The 22,879-nt window shown below is 40.7% G+C and overlaps 1 protein-coding gene across 3 annotated transcripts in view; it reads left to right on the top strand.

Moving 5' to 3' along the window:
• MRTFA (myocardin related transcription factor A) overlaps positions 1–22,879 on the top strand; it is a 103,132-nt gene that overhangs the window by 28,906 nt on the left and 51,347 nt on the right. The window contains exon 1 of one of the 3 annotated variants that reach the window (XM_061124472.1): positions 18,931–18,949. The exons of the other annotated variants lie outside the window; for them this stretch is intronic. Within the exon in view, the coding sequence (XP_060980455.1) occupies position 18,949 (1 nt within the window). The 5' untranslated portion in view covers positions 18,931–18,948. Of the gene's footprint in view, positions 1–18,930; positions 18,950–22,879 lie in introns of those variants that run through there. 3 annotated transcript variants of the gene reach the window in all.

Genomic DNA, 22,879 nt, shown 5'->3' on the forward strand with positions numbered 1-22,879 from the left:
GAAACACAAAAGACCCCAAATAGCAAAACCGTCTTGGGAAAAAAGAACAGAGCTGGAGAAACCACAATCATATTCCCCAGCTTCAGACTATACTGCAAAGCTACAGTACACCAGACAGACACATGGGTCAGTGGGACAGAATGTAAAGCCCAGAAATAACACTTGGGCTTCTGGTCAATTAGTCTGTGACAAAGGAGGCAAGCATGTACAGTGGTGCTGAGAGAACTGGATAGCTTCATGTAAAAGAGTGAAATTAGAACATTCTCTAACATCATATACAAAAGTAAACTCAGAATAGATTAAAGACCTAAATGTAAGACTGAAAGCCATAGAACTCCTAGAAGAAAACATAGGTAGACCACTCTGACATAAATCATAGCAATATTTTTTTTGGATCTGTCTCCTAGAGCAAAGGAAATAAAAGCAAAAATAAACAGGTAGGACCTAATTAAACTTAAAAGCTTTTGCACAGCAAAGGGAACCATTGGCAAAACGAAAAGACAACTGACTGAATGGGAGAGAATATTTGCAAATGATATGACCGATAAGAGGTTGGTATCCAAATTGTATAAAAAGTTAATACAACTCAACATAAAAAAAAAAAAACTTTAAAATGGGCAGAAGACCTGAATAGATATTTTCCCAAAGATGCAGACGGCCAACAGGTACATGAAAAGATGCTCAGCATTGCTAATCATCAGGGAAGTGCAAATCAAAACCACGGTGAAATATCACCTCACACCGGTCAGAATGGCTGTCATCAAAAAGAACACAAATGATATGTTGATGAGGATGTGGAAAAAAGGGAATCCTTGGACACTGTTTCTGGGAACTTATCAAAATTGGTGAGTTTTTGTATAGCCATTTCAGTATTGAAGATGGCAGAAAAAAAGCAACACTTTTGGCATCTTATGCTTTATTATTTCAAGAAAGGTAAAAACACAACTGAAACCCAAAAAAGAGTTTGGAGTAAAAGGTAAGGTTAAAAACGAAACTGAAAAGGTAAAAATGCAACTGAAACCAAAAAAAAAGTGTATGGAGAAGGTACATGAAGGTACTGATTGAACATGTCAAAGTGGCTTGTGAAGTTTCATGCTAGAGAGACCTCGATGGACGATGCTTCACCATCAGTCATGTAGGCCAGTTGAAGTTGTTGATAGCGATCAAATCAAGATATTAATTGAGAACAATCAATGTTTCAACATGACCTACTCCAAATACCCAAATCAAGTTTTGAAAATCATTTGTACCCGCTTGGTTATGGTAATCATTTTGATGTTTGGGTTCCACGTAAGTTAAGTGAGAAAAACCTTGACTATATTTTTGCATGCGATTTTCTACTGAAGTGTAATGAAAATGTTCTGTTTTTGAAACATATTTTGATGGGCAATGAAAAATGGATACTGCACAATACTGTGGAACGGAACGGAAGAGATCATGGAGCAAATGAAATGAACCATACCCAAAGTTGGTCTTCATCCAGAGAAAGTGCTGTCATGTACATGGTGGGACTGGAAGGGAGTCCTCTATTATGAGCTCCTTTTGGAAAACGGGACAATTAATTCTAACAAGTACTGCTCCCAGTTAGACCAACTGAAGGCAGCGTTTGATGAAAAGCATCCAGAATTAGTCAACAGAAAACCCATAATCTTCATTGGATAATATAAGACTGTAGGTTTCTTTGATGACCAGGCAGAAACTGTCGCAGCTTGGCTGAGGGGTTATGATTCATCTGTCTTATTCACCAGACATTGCACCTTCAGATTTCCATTTGTTTCCGTCTTTACAAAATTCTTCTGTGGAAAAGCTTTCAGTTCCCTGAAAGACTGTAAAAGGCACCTGGAACAGTTCTTTGCTCAAACAGATAAAAAGTTTTGGGGATGTGGAATTGTGAAGTTGCCTGAAAAATGGCAGAAGGTAGTGGAACAAAGTGGTGAATATGTTGTTCAGTAAAGTTCTTGGTGAAAATGACAAATGTGTCTTTTGTTTTTACTTAAAAACTGAAGGAACCTTTTGGCCAATCCAGTGCTTTAACATATTCAGACATCTCCCATATCAGAGGATATTGTATTCATTTTGTTTCTTTCTCTTTTGCTATTACAAGCATGTTGCAGTAAATGTCCTTTTTACATATGTTTTTTTTTCTTTCTGTGGTGCCTATTTTTAGGAGTGGGACTGATGAGTTAAAGAGAATATGTATTTTTAATTCCATAAATGCAGTAGCCAAATTGTTTTTTAAAAGAATGCTTCCCATTCCACTGGCCCTGTTTGAGAGTACCATTTTCCCCACCTCTCTGCTTGACATAGGTATTATAAACTCTTAAACATTTTCAACTCATCTGATGGTTATGATGTGATAGTTGTTAATTTGTGCCTGCATGCTAAGTCATTGCAGTTGTGTCCGACTCTTTGCAACCCCATGGACTATAGCCCCCCAGGCTCCTCTGTCTTTGGAATTCTCCAGGCAAGAATACTGAAGTGGGTTGCCATGCCCTCCTCCAGGGGATCTTTCTGACCGAGGAATCGAACCCACATCTCTTATGTCTCCTGTATTGGCAGGTGGATTCTTTACCACTGCATCATCTGGGAAACCATTGGTGTTAATTTAATCTCTCCATTCAGGACTTTGGTTAGGATTCTTAACAGGTTTGCTGAGTAAGCCACATGAAAGCCCACCTTCTTTGGACACTGCAGCCACATCTTGAGATGCCAGTGACATGTGGATTGTGAGGGACCAGAAGATGGATACAGTAGTTTGTTAACAGTAGAAAGTTGGGCTTTTGGATTCTAAGACGTGTTAATGTGAAAACGTTGCATAACACTGGAATGTGCAGGGACATATGTCTTTATGTGAGTATAAAACCTTCTTCCCCAGATCCCTGACCAATTACCTTGCAGCAGAGATCATTTTTCTAGGGAAGTTTAGCATAGTGGTAAGCAGGTCACCTTTGAGAAGGGGCTGTATTTTATATACCATATTTTATCAGGGAATTAATGTCATAGTGTAGTAAAATTTATATTGTGAATAATTTTCTAGCTTTATAATTAATCGTTTTGACAGTAATGATAATTACCATGTATTGACTGCCTCCCTTGTAGTAGGCGCTTTAAATAGTCATCTAACTCCAACAGCAGTCCTTCACGGTAAGTAAAATTTTGCCTTGAGTTAAACTGGAACCTAGCTAGCAACTAAACTGAAACCTAGCTGGTAAGTGCTAGAGCTCAGGGCTGTACCTTCAACTTAAGAGCTCCTGACTATTAAAACCATGCAGTCTCTTGATTAGATACAGTGTGAAAGAGCTTGGATAAGACTCATGAATAATTTTTTAACCTCTATTTTAACATAAATACAGACCACCACAGTCTAGACCTTATCAATACCAGGGGCTGATTTGAGTTTGACCTTTTACCACTTGCCTTTGTCTGGGATCTGGCGGTGATGACAACGTTGCTAAGGGTTCAGTAATTAGTGAGCATCTGGTTGAAAGATAGTGGGTTAGATGCTGTGGGTATTTGATAATGTTGGATATCTGTTGGATAGAGCCCTGTTTTATTTTATGGCAAAATAAAATAAGATACTAATCCTTTTCTACAAAGAGTTTAACATTCAGCTCAAGATAGACTTGGTCATTATACTACAAAATAAGAGAAAATGTTATGCTTATCCTTATAAGAAGTATAGCAGGTGGAGTAACCAGAGCTTTCAGAGGATAATTAGGGACGGTTTCTTGCAATAGGTAAGTTTTGAGCCAGGGTTTTAAGACAACGCACGTGAACAGTTGGCACATCTGAGTTTCCTAGAAGATCGTATACTCGAGTCAACTTCAACTTGGAATATTTCATAATTTTAAAGAGTGTCCCTTATCACATATCTTGAGATTCTAAATTGAGGATTCTGTTCAAACCCTTTGCTAGGTTAGTTAAGTGACTGTTTTGCTATGCCTCTCCTTATCATTTTGATTTCTTTGAATTTGTGGGAATGAAGTTTATTATAAGACCTGAATTCAGAAAATAATTTTTAGTTTTCTGTTGCTTTTCATAAAAATATAAGGTTTAGAGGTAGTTTTAATTGTTCTTTACCATTCAGCTAGTTTTACTAATCAGAAAAGTTACTGTTTCCTTTTATAAGTCTGATTTTAAAAAGACTTATTTCTAAATTAGTCACTCCTATGAGTAACGTTACAATGTATGTTCCTTTGTTGTTGTTGTTTAGTTGCTAAGTTGCATCTGACTCTTCGGGACCCTGTGGACTATAGCCCACCAGGCTCCTCTGTTGGTGAGATTTCCCAGGCAAGAATACAGAAGTGGGTTGCCATTTCCTTCTCCAGGGAGTCTTTCCAACCCAGGGGTCAAACCTGAGTCTCCTTCATTGGCAGGTGGATTCTTTACCACTGAGCCACCTGGGAAGCACATGTCCCTGTATACACAAACCAAAAAAGTGAAGGCCTCCTAAAAGTATTTAAGAACACTCTTTAACAAATACATTCTTTTAACAAAAACAACAGGTGAAAGTTACTATTTTCTAAAAGGCTGATGTATTGATACATTGGCCTGACTTCTGACCAGATGTAGCATTTATCCTGAAATTATCTGAGAATTTGAGACCTAAGAAATTTGAGGAATCTAGGTTAATTTTTTTAAACTACAAAGCAAGTCGTGGTCAATTTTTAAAATTAATTTTCAATTATAGAACAATATAATATTTGTTTTCTTAAAATAACGAAGTTGTACAGGGAAGGCCCAATCCAGCTTTGAACTTTCTTAACCGTTAACATTTAAATCTATGAAATTAATTGCCTGCGTCTACGTGCTAAGTCGCTTCAGTCATGTCTGAGTCTGCAACCCTGTGAACTGTATCCCGCCAGGCTCCTCTGTCCATGGGATTCTCTAGGCAAGAATACTGGAGTGGGTTGCCATTTCCTTCTCTAGGGAATCTTCCAGACCCAGGGACTTAACCTGCATCTCTTTTGTCTCCTGCATTGGCAGGCGGGTTCTTTATTAATTAGTTAGTTCAGTTGCTCAGTTAGTTCCAACTCTTTGTGACCCCATGGACTGCAGCACGCCAGGCTTCCCTGTCCATCACCAACTACCAGAGCCTGCTCAAACTCATGTCCATTGAGTTGGTGATGCCATCCAGTTATCTCATCCTCTGTCGCCCCCTTCTCCTCCTGCCTTCAATTTTTCCCAGCATCAGGGTCTTTTCCAAGAAGTCAGTTCTTCCCATCATGTGGCCAATGTATTGGAGTTTCAGCTTTAGCATCAGTCCTTCCAATGAATATTCAGGACTGATTTCCTTTAGGATGGACTGGTTGGATCTCCTTGTAGTCCAAGGGACTCTCAAGAGTCTTCTCCAACACCACAGTTCAAAAACGTCAGTTCTTTGGTGCTCAGCTTTCTTTATGGTCCAACTCTCACATCCATACATGACCACTGGAAAAACCATAGCCTTGACTAGATGGACCTTTGTTGGCAAAGTAATGTCTCTGCTTTTTAATATGCTGTCTAGGATGGTCATAGCTTTTCTTCCAAGGAGCGAGCGTCTTAATTTCGTGGCTGCAGCCACCATCTGCAGTGATTTTGGAGCTCAAGAAAATAGTCTGTCACTGTTTCCATTGTTTCCCCATCTATTTGCCATTGATCTTCATTTTTTGAATGTTGAGTTTTAAGCCAGCTTTTCAGTCTCCTGTCACTTTCATCAAGAGGCTCTTTAGTTCCTCTTCACTTTCTGCCATAAGGATGGTATCATCTGCATATCTGAGGTTACTGATATTTCTACTGGCAATCTTGATTCCAGCTTGTGCTTCCTCCAGCCCAGCATGTCTCATGATGTACTCTGCATATAAGTTAAATAAGCAGGGTGGCAATATACAACCTTGACGTACTCCTTTCCTGATTTGGAAACAGTCTGTTGTTCCACATCTGGTTCTAACTGTTGCTTCTTGACCTGCATACAGATTTCTCAGGAGGCAGATAAAGTGGTCTGGTATTCCCATCTCTTTCAGAATTTTCCACAGTTTGTTGTGATCCACACAGTCAAAGGCTTTGGTGTAATCAATAAAGCAGAAGTAGATGTTTTTCTGGAATTTGCTTGCTTTTTCTGTGATCCAACAAGATATTGGCAATTTGATCTCTGGTTCCTCTGCCTTTTCTAAATCCAGCTTGAACATCTGGAAATTCTTGGTTTAGGTACTGTTGAAGCCTGGCTTGGAGAATTTTGAACATTACTTTGCTAGCGTGTGAGATGAGTGCGATTGTGTGGTAGTTTGAGCATTCTTTGGCGTTGTCCTTCTTTGGGATTGAAGTGACAGCTGACCTTTTCCAATCTTGTGGCCATGGCTGAGTTTTCCAAATTTGCTGGTATATTGAGTGCAGCACTTTAACAGCATCATCATTTAGGATTTGAAATAGCTCAACTGGAATTCCACCACTTTATTAATTGTTCTCATCTAAATTTAACTGAATCTCTTCAGTGGGTCTCTGCAACCTTAGTTTATTTCTTTTTAAATATCCTAGGCAGTGTTGATACTTTCCTTGCAGTACAGTCTTGATAAAATTTGGGGGGGGTGGTTATTGGATAATATCAGTCTCAGGTTTAGATGTTTGATGGACTCCAGTCTTTTTAAAATTATGAAGCATTCCAAATTGGAATGGACTGTCTGAGTATAAGGAGTTCAATAAACTCATTATCTTAGGGTTCTTCCTGGTGATCCACTGGCTTAGACTCCAAGCTCACAATGCAGAGGGCATGAATTAGACCCCTCGTCAGGGGACTAAGATCCTGCATGCTACAGGGGATGGCCAAAAAAAAGGGCTAAAGCTTCTTCCAGCTAGCAAATTACAGACACCATGTAGCTCAGTGGCTGCCCTGTGCGTGCTGTCCTCAGATTGGATCTCATGTGTGTCTGTATGGACTAGAGAATTGATATCTGTGACACACAACATGTAACCCTGGTGAGTGCGTGGCCACTGAGCACCCTGAGCTCCAGGGAAGATGTCTGGATTGTGGGAGAATTAACGTGCAGTATACTCTTGCTTCAGTGGAGGAAAGGGAAGGGAGATAACTTTGCGCTGGAGGAGTCCTAGCAGCTTTTGACTTTGAAAAATATGAAGAATCAAAGACCTATGATAAGAATCAGAGACAATGAAGTAATGAGAAAGAGCCAGCAGAAATGTAGTTTGACTTTGGCTGATAGATTTTTCCCTGGAACTGTGCACTGATACCTTGGTTGCCAGTTTGTAATGTGGGCAGCTTGTCTGGCTGGTGGCATCTGGGCTGCTGAGGAAGAGCAGATGGTGGTACGCGATAGGCTAGCGCAGGCGGTAACAGGGAAGCAGAGACTCTTGGATTCCTTGCCTCATTGGCTCAGCACCCCACTACCTAAAGGGAAGAACCCTTTGTGGTTTCTTTAAGCTCGTCTTGCTGATACACAGCGCAGCCTGGAGACCTTGGAGCGGAATGGAGCACAGCGGGGGTGTCAGCGGTCCAGAAGCTTCTCTAGCTGCTGGCTTCCCTGCTGATGACAGGAGGGAGACTGGAGGAACTAGCTGCAGAAGGGGTGTCCTCTGTAGCATGAGCTGGGCAGAAAGACCCCAGGGTTCCCAGAAGGGTGACAGTTACCTCCAGAGGACTGTCTGTATAAAGAAGACTCTAAACCACTAAAGAGAGAAAGAGACATAAAAGTGTGGTACTCTTTCTGTTTATAAATGTAGACTTTTACTTCAGTTTAAAAAAAAAATGTAAACTGTACTTGAAATTCTTCTGTTTGGGCTGAAGTATCTCTGCCTGGTTTCACTGCAGAGGGCAATTTAAGGAGGAAGGTTTAAATAAAATCCTTTTGGCCTTTACAGTCTGGGGTCCCAGGGAAGACAGTTTCTTTTTGTGTTGTACAAAGTCATTTGTAAAAACTAAACATTTAAAAAAGATGGTTAAAACATTTTTGAGTATGTGATTGTAGGAAGGTTGCAGCCTCGTATTTTTTCCCCCGAGAAGCGTATTAATTGGTGTGCCTCTTTCTCCTCAAGGCGTCATTGCTCAGAGGCACATCGAGTTAGAAAACTCTTTGGTCTTGGCCTTTGTGTTTCAGAAAGTGGTGCTTGCCAGACCCGGTCAGCCTGCTCCCCAGTGGTGTGCTGACTGCTTATCCGTGTTCTTCGGCTGTCTCCGGTCTTTGCATGACTCAGTGTTAGTCAGAGTCCGAACGAAGGCATCCCAGGGGAGATTGTGACTGGCTCCCTTTTTTGGGTGATAGCTTTTATTTAATTTACTTGGTCATGTAATGTAGGCAGATATTAACAGTTTGAGAAATACTAAAGGAATGTCACTTCCAAGCACAATATCTTTATAAGAAAGCAGTTGTGAATTCACTAAAATGTGAATTTAGTTAAACAGATCCTTTTTATACCTTGTTCTCCCTATTTTCTGCTCAGAGTAATTTTTTCTGTTTAATGGGAGATCATGGGCTGCCCTAAAACTGGAAGACTGAAGTTAAACGACAGTGATTTACCTGTGGCATACTGATTGTTGATTGTCTCACTAAATTCACCCTAAAACCATATGAATTTGGTGATGTTACGCCCATTTTCAGGAGGGATGAAAGCTCAGAGACGTTAAGTGACTTACTCAAAGCCAGACTGGTGGTGGGCGGTAAAAGCCGGAGTTTGAACAGATCTGTCCGGTTCCAAGTGCAAAGCTCTCAGCCTCCTGTCACCCTGCCGCTATCATGCTTCAGACGGTAGAGACTCTCAGTAGATCTCGGACAGAAGAAAAAGCAGTCTGGTTCTCTGGCCTGCTTTGCTGGTTCATTTGCTTACTCTCTCTGTCTCCCCTTCTTCCGCAGCACTTAGCATGTGCATAACGGACTGTCAATAAATATTTACTGAAAGAACGAGTGTGTACAATTAACCATGGAAAATGGAAGTGAACGGACATTTTTGTAAAGCTTTTGCAACTATATGCTGTATTTGTAAATATAGTAAAGTATATCTTAGACTAATATTTATCAGGTTTATTCATGGCACATATAGATATTTGAATAAGAATAAAACATTTACAGTTCTATATGATTTCTGGAGATTATCAACAGCCTGACTTCTCATTTCCCTCCTCCTAACCAGCCTCCCCACTGCTAGTCTTGATTCTCTTTATTTCACACTGCTGTTAGATTGCCCTTTCCTTCTCTCTCTCCTCCATTGCCCAATAAATTATTGTCACACCTTTGCTTTTGTACATTCCTCTCTCTTTGATTGCAGTTCCTTTCCCCATCTTTTTGGTTTGACTTTAAAAGAAAAAAAATTCAGGTCTTGGCTTGCGTGTCTGCTCTGACTCCTTCCAACCTAATTAGTTCTCCTCTTTATGTTCCTGTCAGAGCACTTGTCAAGCTGGTGATTGTATAATTGGGTACACGTCTGTCTGTTTCTTTGAACAGCCTGCATTGTAAGCTCCATGAGGGGAGTGAATAGAATGTTTTTATGTCTGTGTCATGGTATCTGCTTCATGGTAGGCAGACAGTAAATATGGAATGAAAAATAAATAAATGGTGTAGCTTGCACAGTTCCACCATACATCTTATAGAACCATTCCATTTTAGAGATGGAACCTGTCAGCTCTAGCCCCTCGCATTTAGAGATGAGGATGACGCCCTGCACTCCTACAACTAAGTAATTAATAATTAGCTGCACAGCTAAAAAACAGAGCTCCCGAGTTCTAGCCCAGTGTCCTTTCTTTCATTGTTTTTTTTTAAAAAGGACTTTTTTGCTTATTATAAAGGCAGTGGTTATTTAATGTAGAAAATTTAGAAGATACAGATAAACAAAAGGGAAAAGAAGAAAATAGAAACATCCTATCCCCACCACCATCCAGGCATGTTTATCTGTGTGTTCTACGACTGTGTGATGACAGCAGCTTGCATTTACTGAATCTCATGTTTAGAACAGGCACTGTCATAAGTGCTTTGTAGGTATTACATCATTTATGATAGCACCCCTGTGGGATGAATACTGTTATCCCCATTTTCCAGATGAGGAAATGAAGGTATAGAGATGTTATCTCAAGGTCATACAGCTGGTAAGTGGTAGAGAGAGACAAGATTTAAACCCAGGCAGTCTAGCTCTAGAGCTTATATTCTTAACTACGATTCCATTCTGCCTATATGCATATTATTTCATAATCTGCTCTAAAAAAAATTGAGATCAGTATATATACAGTAACGGTCATCCTTTCTAGGAGTACAGTTTAGTACATCTTGGTAAAAGGCAAGCAACAACCACAACCAAGAGATAGACTATTTCCGTTGTGCCTCTTTGTACTCCCAACTTCTGGCAACCCCTGATCTTATTTCTGCCCTTATAGTTTTGCCTTTTCTTGAATTTCATATAAATGTGTGATCATTTAATATGTAGCCCTTTGTGTTTGTCTTCTTTCACTTAGCATAGTGCTTTTCAGGTTCATATATACTGTTGTCTATGCTAGTAGTTCAGGGATTTTTTTTAAAATCACTGAATAATATTTCATTGTCTGGATATACCACAGTTTTTATTCTGTTCACAAGTTAAAGGACATTTGGATTTTTTCCCTCTAGTTTTTGGCAATAAAATAAAACTGCTCTAAATATTCACGTACAGCTCTTTATGTGGTCATGTGTTTTCATTTCCCTTTGTTTAAATACTCAGGAATGAGATTACTGGGTTGTATAAGTTTAACTTTCCAAAGTGGCATTATCATTTTGCATTCTACCCAGTGTCTGAAAGTCCCAGTTGCTCCCCATCCTTGCCAGCAAATTATTTCATCAGTAGTATTTGTATTCTGATGCGGGCTACAGTCCATGGGGTCGCAAAGAGTCAGACACGATTGAGCAACTTAACACTTTGACTTTTTCATTAGCCAAATAATTCTCTTTGTGTAGTCCTGTTGGAAAAAGGTGTTGCTTAAATTAAGGATTTCTGATATTTTTTCTTTTTCATTTCCCGTTTTCTTTCCTTTCCATTTTACAAATGTTTATTGATCATCCTTGCCATGCAAGGGGGTGGACAAGGATGAGTGAGTCTACTCAGAGCCCTCCGGTTGGTCCCTGGAGTGGGGGCTCTGCACGTGTTGGTGATGCAGTTGATTATTAAACGTTGCTGTGTGTGGAGGCTTTTGCTTCTGTGTCTCTACCCTGTATGCCTTACACAGCTTTCAAGTGCTTATGAACCTTGTGAGGACAGGAATATGGTGCCACATCGGGCACCAGCTGTGCCGCCAGCCTTTCACCACCACCTGCTTCAGGTGGAAATGCCAGGGAGTATCATGGTGGCAGCTGCTGCTGTAATGAGCTGGGTAGGTTTTTCAGCTCGCTCTGTTAGTGTAGTTGCCCCAGTTGCCTCCTCAGTGACTTGCATGATGGGACTGTGACATCTAAGGAGTAAAATCAAATGGTGAGAAAAGTTGAGGCCAACAAGGTTAGAGTGTGGATCTCGGATTCGGGGCTGCCACTGTTGTCGCAAAGCACAGTCTCTGACATCAGTCGGCTTCTTAAGAGCCTTTATATTCTTTTTAAATGAGCCAGTCAAGTATGTCTTGAGTTATATCTTTTTTTAGAGATCTTATCAGCAAAATACTTTGCTAAGAAATGTGTCTCTTCACTCATTCATTCATTCATTGGGCACCTTTACCACTGTTTGTGGTTCCCTTCTTAGTGTTGTGATATGGCTTGTTTCAAAGTAAATTCTTTCTGAGTTTTTCTCTTAGTATCTTCCCCTCCTCCCAACTTGATATCTTTCATCTATAAACATTTTAAAAGCAAATGTCAAGTGAAATAAAATAGTATTATAGCTCCTTGTTCCACTTTGGTGCCGACTTTGCACAAGAAAGGAGGGAGGCGGAGGAGAGAAGAGAGAACTCGGTCATGTGATGCTGCTTGTCTGGCAGAAGCCTTTTGGTTCTGAGCAGAGAAACCAACTGTTTACTATTTTGGGTGAATGAGGTTGGTTGGTTGCTACGAGCTTTTTCTCTCAGGGAACCCTCCTGTCTTCCAGCTCTACACGTCGAAATCATCCCAGTGCTGCTTTTTGGCATTTGGGCAGAGGAGGGAGGTGTCTGTGTCGAGGCCCAGTGCTGACAGGAAGAAATGTTTTCCAGGAGACTTACTGATTCTGACCTTCTGCTGTCACTGCCTTTAACGCCACACTCCCTAAGTAAACTTGGGATCTGGCTGTTCTTGCAGCCCCGAGGGCTGCAGAAATGAAGTACCCACTTTAACTAAAAGAGCCATGCTAATCAGATCTACTGCACATAATAAATGGCCTCTCTAAAGAGCGAGGGCAGGAGGATGAGTTTGTTGCAACACTGGCCTTTGGAGTCTCACCTCTCCCCTAGCGTGCTGGAGGAGAGGGCCGGGATTTATCAGCCCACCTGCAGGATTCTGCCGCTCCCATGGATTGTCCTGAAGCCGGGGAAGGACAGCAGCTCAGCCATGTGCCTGGCCCCTTATCACAGTTTACGGGAAGGTTGGCATATTTGTCCCTTGGGGATTTGCATGTTTTTTTTTTTTTTTGTCTTCTCCTCTGTTTACTGCTGTCTTTTTTTTATCACCTCCCTGTTTCTCTATAGCCATCCACGCTTTGACTTTGGATGGTTTATTCTTTGGATGGTTTTTATTGACGCTTATTGAGTACTTAGCAGATAGATAACTGAGCAGGGACCTGTAGGGTGTATTTCATGACTTGATGGGACAGTGTTTAGGATGTTTCACTTTATTACTCCTTTCCTTCCACCTGTGCAGAGCTCATGTATCAAATTGAGATTATGGAAGAAGGAAGAAAAGTCTTTTCTTTAGTAAGGTGGGATTCTTCCCATGTATGTAGATCAAACACAGTGTTTTTATTAGTAAAACATACACTGGCCATGAGTACTATACTAATCAATAGGAGCTGTTGATGATGACTTCAGTTTCTTCTGTTAAGTGCTGAAAGCAGATAGATAACCTCTAAGAGCTTGTAACACTAAAACACCATAATTTAAAATAAAATAACACTTGAAAGGTTTTTATTTATATTGCATGTTAGCTTTGTTTAGGGTGAACAGTTTGAACTAGGCTTACAGTCTTTTTAGTAATTGCAGAATTAGAATCATATCCAAGTCTATGGAAGATAGCAGGAAACTATTTATAAGGGAACACCCATAAGGAGTTTTCCTTGAGACCATCTCTTAGAGTTCTGGGGAAAAAAAAAAATACTGAAACTGCTGGAAAAAAAAAATCTTTCAGAGGGTTTCTGGGTTATGAAAAAAAGGAGGATACGGACTTGATCTGAATTCTGTCAAATGTGGATGGAAAATAATTATTAACATACACCCTGTCCTAGCTTGGAAACCTTCTGTTATCCATTATCAGAACTTAAATACGATCTCTAGTATTGGTCACATAAATTCTGCTTCTCTAAAAACTTGGATATATCTTTTGAACTTTTGAGATCTCTTTGGGACTTTACTAACATTTGACAGGAAGACTTGAGCATGTGGCATCACAATGAATGAGTTCATTGAAGAGGACATGAGTGTTTATTGGTGCCCGGTTTGCAAAGAGAATACTTTAAAAAATTGGTTGAGAGGCAGTTATTTTTCTTTGAATATCTAGATGTGTTCTGGACTCATGTCAAGGGAACACCATGGCAACATTAGTGGGAAGACAGAGGCAGAGGCAATGTGACTCAGGACTTAAGGCTTTGTACGGCTCTGTTGACTTTTTATATTCCAGGGGACTGTGGTGTTTTAGATTCCCAGTCTGATCATTAAGAATATCTTTAAATGCAGGAGTATGTAGGAAATAGAAATACAGAGTTCTTTTCATAAGTAGAGTCAGAATGGTAGTTTTAGACAACTGTCCTAAGCAATTGACTGTATGTTTTTCTGGCTAGAAACCACGTTTAGAACCTTGTATTTAGAATTCTGTATGTCTTTCTGATCTCGAGTAGACTCACATTTTGCTTTCTACAAATATATATAAACATTGTTTTTTTTTAATATTGTCATTTTATAAACGGCAGAAAAGAAATAGGCTGTGCATTAGATAGAAAAGATGCTTGATGTTACTTCTTTCGAGGTGAAGCAGGTGTCTGAAGAGTAAAGATCTTCTTTTAAATACTCAAACTCAGTGGAAATAGCCTCCTACTCTTGTGCTTTATTATTATAGATAAATCTTCAATAGTATTTTTTCTTCTTTCATAGTTTCTTAATTGTCTTTTCTTTTTCCTAATAAAAAAGTAGATTCTAAAAGCTGGCACATGTTTTTAGAGATAATTGTTTATAGAGGCCATGTGTAACACTTTTCTCATTGCTTTGCTGACAGTTGGAAATGCCTAGAAGGATAGAGACCAACCTTTTTTATTTACCTTTTATGTCGTTAGGACCTGTGGTTTTCTTTATTAACAGACTTTGGCAAGGATCAGATCTGCATTTTAGGGGAGGAGTGAGCTTGAAGGGTTGATCAGCCTTGAAAGATTGATGTTTTGTAGTTTAATACAACCTTCTGTTGCAGTGCTGCCCGGTACTATTGCTGTTCTGTCCACTGTGGTAACCACCAGACACACATAGCTATGGAGACTTGAAATGTGGTTGGAGTGACTCAGAAAACGAATTTTTAATTTTATTTACTTTTAGATAGCATATGTGGCAAGTAGCTACCATATTGGATAGCACAGTTCTAGACCCTTCCCATTCTGACCTTAGCCTGCTTTCTAGCTACCTTCTACCACTCCTTTTAACAGATTTAATGTTCAAGCTAAACTGCAGTGTATTGATTATGTGTTTACCCTTACAGTATTTCCTAGGCCAGGTCTTGGTTCATGCTGTTTATCTTCAGTTTTTTTGTGGTCCTTCAATAATGGTGTGCATGCTACTGCCCTGGTGAAGCTTAGCTAATTCTTTTTGTACTCAAGTGATTTATTATCTGCAGTCACTTAAAGCACTTATAACACTGTGTTTGATTACAGAGATTTTGTTTTACATTTCCTGTCTTCTCTATTATATTTATATATTCTTTGGGGGGCCTTATATGGTTGCTGTGATTGTATGTATGTGATAAGCTTTAGCCTTTTCTCTTTTTTTCCCCTTCAAAATGCTTAGCAAAGTGTATTTATATGCATATGTATTTGTGTTCAGTCGTGTCTAATTCTTTGTGACCCCATGATCTGTTGCACACCAGGCTTCTCTGTCCATGGAATTTTCCAGGCAAGAATACTGGAGTGGGTTGCCATTTCCTACTCCAGGGGATCTTCATTGGACCTGTGTCTCCTGCATTGGCAGGCAGATTCTGTGCCCCTGAGCCACCTGGGAAGCCCAGTATTTATTCATAGAAGGTGGTTGATATGCATTAGCTGAGTCTGTTAAGGTTATTGTGCACTAGAGGGCAGTATCATGCCCATAAACAAAATACAGTGTTTGTCCCAAAGTGATAGATTTTGAGCACTGTCCTAATTCAGTTTTATTCAATCTCATATTAATGATTATAGCCTTCAGAAGGAACTCACATCTTTAATTGTCGGTGATATTAATAACCTTTTCACATAATTGTCTTGAATTAGATTCAAAATATGAGGTCAGGAAGAGCCCCTGGAGAAGGAAATGGCCACCCACTCCAGTATTCTTGCCTCGGAGAACTGAGGAGCCTGGTGGGCTATAGTCCATGGGGTCACCAAAGAGTTGAATGTGACTTAGTGACTAAACAACAACAACAATGATGTTGGAACAGGAGACTGGTGAGATTCTTACTGGAAAGCAACTTAGTATATCTAAGAAACACTAGCCATGGCATTGGGTGTCAGAGATTACTTCCTTGAGGGCAGAAGCCTTTTAATGGTAGACAGCTAGAGCTCGACACTGAGCCAGTAGTCAAGACCCTGAAGTTCTTGGTTTGCTCTTGCCAGTGAGGAGCTTGGCTAAATGACTCTAAGATTGGCAGACCAGTTTCTTTCATTGTGTAGTGAGTATAATATCTGCTTTCCTAACTCATAAGATTGTATGTGTGAAAGTAGCTTTGTAAGTATTATATAAATGTATTGGGTTATTTTCCTTCTTAATTCCTACCTTTTACCATGATATGTACATAGTAAGTGATTGATTATATTTATGATGTTAATTTTTTACATTTTAGGTAAAGCATTTACTCTGTTAAAGGTGGCTGAGAGAGATATTGATGCAATTACTCCCACCTAGAATGCATACACTGAGAAGTGATTATTGTCACAATAGTTTGGTTAAAATATATCCTGTCCTTTGATGTTATGCAGCTTTAAAATTGGGCTTCTCAGGTGGCTCAGCTGTAAAGAATCCGCCTGCCAATGCAGGAGACATGAGTTCAATCCCTGGCTGGGGAAGATCCCCTGGAGAAAAAAAAATAGCAACCCATTCCAGTATACTTCTCTGGGAAATCCCATGAACAGAGGAGCCTGGCAGGCTCTAATCCATGGGGTCACAAGAGTCAGACAGGACTTAGCAACTAAACAATAGCAACCACAAGCCTTAAAATTAACTATATATGATGTGTGTGTGTAAACTATGTATACATATAGTTCAGATTCTTTCTCAGTCTCCTCTGTAATGGATTTATCTTTGTGTATCTTCTACCCTTCTTAATACTTAAAATATTCAGAATGAGTCAACTATTCTGAGGTGTTTTTTTTTTTTTAACTCATTATAGAAAACCAGGTTTTGGAAATATGCATTAGGATATGTTCTTACAAGGTTTATGGATTAGAAAAGGAGCAGTCCATTCTTGAAGTAGGGTAGTGGTTGCTTTTTGCTGAAAACAGCCATCAACCTGGAGCCTTCTCTAGTAAATCATTAGCTGCATCAAATAAAATGTTCAGCTGAAGTTCACGCAATCTCACAGTTACTAAACACTCTTGCCAAAGAGAGTTGCAGTCCTAATATCTGCAATCGAATCATTTCCTGTTCAGGCTTGCAGGTGGGGGAAACTGTCTGAAACTGCAGTCCTGTAAGGTTAGTTATAAAGAGCATGTCTTGGTGAGAGAGGCCTTGGTGATGTAAAGTGACAGTCTAGCAAGTGGGGGGCTGGAGAGGCTACCCCAGGATCCTGGGACTAACCGGACTTTGAGGTATAGATCAGGATATGCAAGCCCACTCCCGTGGGGCCACCTAATGAAAGCCCTTCTCGGGCATTCAGATATGTGCTGAGCACACTCGGGCATGGGGCCAGGCAGATGGCACATTCCTGCACTGACCTCCGGAGGCCTGCCAGGCTCCAAAGCTAGTGTTGGAGGTGTGGCTCTGCTCTGGAAGTAGACAGCCTGAGGGCCTGCATTTCATCCAGTGTCTGGTCCTTCCCGGTTGAGGGGACGCCCTGGGACTTGGTTTGGTCTCCGAGTCCACCTAGGGGTTGGCACATAACACTCATTCCCTTGCCCCTGCTCCATCTTGGAGTTGATTTTCATTGTCTGCACAGCCCCAGAACTGCCTCACATGCTATAGTGATTCCTCCAGACTGGGGGTGACCCAGGTTAGCCTTTGTGATGCTGCAGCTCCCCCCCTAGCCCTCCCCCAGCCTGTCGTCATTGACCTGCATTTTTAGGTTTGACTAAACCTTTCATCTGAGAATAGGTGGGGCTCAAGTGAGGCTGCAGTCACTCGTCCCTTTATTTTGCGTTGGTGCATCCCTTGGACTGTGTAAAGGAAATTCGGGTGTGATACACAACTTGGGCTTCACCTTACCCCCTCCCTCCGCCCTTTTCCTGTTGCCCTTTTGATTTGCTTTAATCTGATACTGAGCCTCTCCTCCCCCCAGTCACTCACCAGTGGAGTCTCCGAAGCTATTTCTGTCGGTTTAATGATCCCCAGCTGTTGCTGTAGTTCTGGCTGCTTTCCTGCCCCAGAGAAGCAGAAGAGCCAGAGACACAGGGGTCTTGCTTGTGTATCACATGGTGTGTGAAACACGTCGGATGCACTTTTCTGAAACAACTACAAGGAGACTTCTTAGGGAGGGGTGTTATTAATACTGGGATGATTTGAAAGTGCAGGAGGAAGGAAGCTATAAGCTGGTATCCGGGATAATTTAAAAATAAGCATTTTGCTAAAAGGCGTGGCACCCTCTGCGTCTCTCAGAATCATGCTAGAAGGTGTGGTGTGTGGTCACTGGGTAATCGGTTGGTCACTTTGCATTCTACTTCCATTTTAGCTTTGGAGCTACACTGTCCCCTCTGATCCATGGTGTATGTTGAAGAGCCAAACATCTAAATTAAAAGGAGGTTTCTGTGATGGGAAAACAGAGAGAAATCATTCCTGAAGTGGCCAGAAGGCATTGATTTCAGTTCTGCTTTAACTTAATGCAGGTTTGTTTCGTAAAATTCTGTGTAAAACCTGCAGTAATGAAATGTTCCACTTGCAAACCTGACCACAGAAACTTCAGGAAATACAGAGTTGCAGTTCTCCTAACAACCTGACCGCCCTTAGAGTTACTTTACACATTTACTTTTGTGATGTCTTTACTAAGTAAACCTGGGGGGATGGGGCGTGGGAAAATCCTACAGTAGTTAGATGGGCTACTGTAGGATTGAATAGACTGGCTTTTCTAATCTTGAGAATTTTGACTCTTCCAGCAGTTTTTGCTGATAGAGTTGTAGCTTTCACACCTCATACACTACATGAAGTTTAATTTTATGGGGCTCGTTCTTCTGCAGAGGAGAATTTTGCTGCTGTTGTTCAGTTGCCCAGTTGTGTGCCACTCTTTGTGACCCCAGGGACCGCAGCGCGCCACGAGGGGCCTGCCTGCCCCTCACCACCTCCCAAAGTTCGCCCAGCTTCATGTCCATTGCATCCGTGACGCCATCCAGCCACCTCATCCTCTGACGCCCTCTTCTCCTGCTCTCAGTCTTTCCTGCATCAGGGACTTTTCCAGTGAGTTGGGTATTCGCATCAGGTGACCAAAATATTGGAGCTTCAGCTTCAGCATCAGTCCTTCCAGTGAGTATCCAGGGTTGATTTCCCTTAAGATTGACGGCCTCCTTTATCTCAGTCATGATTATCCTACCATGTTGCGTGTTTTCAAATCCATATTATAAAGATACAGAAGGAATAAATGTTCTAATGTAGTTTTAAGAGAAAACTCTTTTGGGTCACTTCTGGCTTGCTGTGGAATGACTACCGTGTTCCAAATTTTGAATCTGTCCACCTGTCACCTGCCCACAGCAAAGTTGGGTGCAGAATGGCAGCACCAGTTACACGGTGCGTGCAGGCTCAGTTGCTTCATCCATGTCTGACTCTTTGTGACCCCGTGGACTGCAGCCCGCCAGGCTCCTCTGTCCGTGGGATTCTCCAGGCAAGAATACTGGAGTGGGTTGCCATATCCGTCTCCTCCAGGGGAATCTTCCCGACCCAGGGATCAAATCCACGTCTCCTGCATCTCCTGCATTATAGGCAGGTTCCCTACCACCGAGCCATCTGGGAAGCCCCCACCAGTCATGTGGCAGGGAAATAGCAAGTGAGATTGGAAGAGGCCCGTGTTTTCTGGGTGAACGTGCAGAACTAAGGTGCCAGGAAAAGTGCTGTTCCTGGCACCTTTAATGCTGAAAGGGCTTATTCAGATGGCCCTGCCAGTCTAAAGGATGCACATTCCCAATTTATGTCCATCCTTTGAGACATGTGGCACAAGTACATGTTATTCTCAGGTCTTCTGTGATGGGTTGTTTGAGCACTGCCTTGTAGATCCTCCGGGAAGAGACTGATGACATTGAAGTGGCTGGCAGTTTGCAATCTGTCTGCTGCAGTTAGAAAAGATCACTTCAGGAGTATGATGAGCAACCACCCAAAATGAAATGGTGAGCCTCAGGTTTTTGAGGACGTGGGAGTTTAATTTATTTGCTTACTTATGTATAATTATTAGTATTTTTGCTATGACTCTGGCATTAAATATGATGTAATAGAAAAAGCACAGACTTTGGGATCAGACCAACCTGTGTTTGAACTCTGGCTCTACCTCTTACTAGCTGTGCAAACAGTAATTAACCTCTTTGAACCTTTTCTTCTTCATCTATAAAATAGAGGCAGTATATACCTTAAGTAGCTGCCGAGGTTGAATGAGTCCCTGTAGTAGGGTATCCAGCTCAGTGACTGCATAGTAAACTTCAGCGTGTTCAATTCATTTAAGTCTCAGTTTCTTTCTCAAGACAAGTCTTTTCTAACTTTGGTGCCTTTGCATTTGCTATTTTTGTTGCCTGGAATACTCTTTTCTCCAGATCTTTTCATGGTTTCTCATATTATCTAGATTTCTGCATCTGTCTCCTCAGAAGGGCCTTGCCTATGAACTCAGTATATGATGACCACCCAACCTCTCTCTCTTTCCTCTTACTCTACTGTATTTTTCTTCATATAACATACCACCATAAGTTATATAACTTATTTACTATGTTTTCCACAGTAGAACATATACTGTGTGAGGGCAGGGATGCCATCTGTCCATATTACTGCTATATCACCTGACACAATGCCTAGCGTATAGTAGGTGCATGATAAATATTAGTTTGATTAATGAATGAATGAATCAACCCAGAATCTCCCTAGTACCAGGAAAGAACCCTTGGCAGGTTGCAGAGAGGTAATTGTACCAGGAAGCAGGTGCTCTCCGCCTGTTCAGCATGGATGTTCCCACATTTGAGCTCCAAGTGGAAAGTGGGCCTGTGGAGATCTCTGGGATCCTACCAGAGTGCCTCCCACCTCTGGGAGGAGCCCCTTTGAATAACCTTTACAAGTGATCACTGTTATCTATAGTCTCTGTTTCTGTTGGAATTTGAATAGAGGGAGCCTTTTCAATTCTGGAGTTCTGAAATGCCATATGCTATTAGCTGAAATCACCTGGACTTTCCCCTAGTTCATAAGAATATGGATCGTTTTTTTCCAGTCCCATCATGCAGGTAACACTATTAATACAGTGTCATTTTTAAAAGCATGGAACTGGTGTGTTTTGTGGAAGAAGAGAAGCACAATATATAATAGTGGATATGAGCTCAGGTTGTCGCTTGAGATAGAGCTGGGTTCCAGTTTCTGCTGTCTACCCTTTACCTACCCTGTGCCCTTGGGTAATTGCTTAATTTCCCTAAGGTTCAATTTCCTCATCTACAAATAGTGTAATTATAACATCTTCCACGTAGCTTTGTTTCAAGAATTAAATAAGATGATGCATGCGTGCTTTCACCATTATTATAAGTATTATTACACAATACAGAGCCCTTTTATTTTTCATACTTCAGTAGTTGAAGTTAAATTTTCATAAGCCTAATTTTGTAAATTACCAGATTTACCAAACCAGGAAAATACCTCAACACTGCCTGTCTCTCTGCTGGTATTCAGATTAAACAGAAGATACTTATTTTGATAATATTATTTCTGATTTCTAAAGCAGATTATTTGAGAGATAATTTAACTCATATTTACACACTGTTTAGAGAGATGAGAGAGACATTTGTGGGATTTTGAAAGGGTTGAATGAGTATATCAATAAAATAGTGATTTTGGTACGTGTAATTTTTAAAGATTAGGTATTCCTATCTTAAAGTCTTCAATGTTACATTATTGTTTATTGTATTTGCTTATGCCACAAATCATTTTATAATTTGAATTTATTAGACTATTATTTGTTATAACTAATCATTTATAGGAATTAGTAATTTCTTTCTGTCCAACACACGGTAGCACTTCAGTTTGAAAAACCTGACTCTTGTTATGTTTTCATAATTGATTCATATATCTTTCTGAAAGGAGAGTCAAAGTCATGGGTTTTTAAAAAAAACTTTTTGTTTTGGAATAATTTTACACTTATAAAAAGATTGCACAGATAGAACAGGAAGCTCTCGTATACCATTCACTGGCTGCCCCAAATGTTAGCATCTTGCATACCTGTGGTACATTTGTCAAAACTAAGATTAACATTGGTTACACTACTAAGTAAACTCCAAGCTTTATTTAGATCTCATTTGTTTTCCCACTCATCTTCTTTTTCTGTTCCAAGATCCAGTCTAGGATACTGCAGTGCATTTGGCCATATGATTTTTAGATGGTGGATCAGTAGGATCTCAGACAGAATCAACTTTTCCTTCTCTCACCTCTGCTTTCTCCTTTTCGAGTTTACTCCGGATCTGACTTTTAGCAGGTCCTTCTTTGGCAACAAATAAAGGGACCCTTCTGGGTCTGTTAGCCACTGTTTTGGTATTGACAGCTCAGAATTTCAGGAGCGTGCTTTGAACACTTACTGTACATTTAATTTTATTAATGAGTGCTGATTCTTCTGCCTTTCTCTGTCTCTCACTCTTTATGCATACCAGGTTGTCTGGAGTCTGGGAACAGAGCGTGCTTCTTCACTCACTGCGTGTCCCAGAACTGCCTTCTAGAAGCCTTCCAGAAGGAAGCAGTTCTCCCCTCCTCTTCCCACCCCCCCTTCCCCACACAACTTGGGATGTGATTTTAAACAAGGAGGTTTTTATATAAGGCCTTTTACTCTGCAGAACAGAGCTTCTCTTTGGGGGTATGGTACCAGGTTACACTACTAGCAGTTCTCGCTCCTCTCCAAGAGAAAAGCTGTCTGATGTAAAGACCTCTAATGAGACATTTATAGTCTGTGATACAGTTTTACAAAGCACTTTTCACATATATGAGGTTTTTTGGAGCTTCAAAGAGCAGGAGTTATTTTACCAAATTGTATTATAGTGAGAAAAATTGAGGCTACAAGAAATCAAGTGACTTGATTAGGTAGCAGCGGAGCCAGGACTGGAACCCCTGCCTTCCCATTCTTCCGTGTTTTGGGTCTACCCTTAAAGGTTAGTACTCTTTAAAATACTATTGTTTACATTAAAAGCATAGGCCAGAAATACATTTTTAGTGCCATGTACACTATGCTAGGCT

The sequence above is a fragment of the Dama dama genome, chromosome 22 (genome assembly GCF_033118175.1).
Source record: "Dama dama isolate Ldn47 chromosome 22, ASM3311817v1, whole genome shotgun sequence".
In the NCBI taxonomy this organism is placed as follows: Eukaryota; Metazoa; Chordata; class Mammalia; order Artiodactyla; family Cervidae; genus Dama; species Dama dama.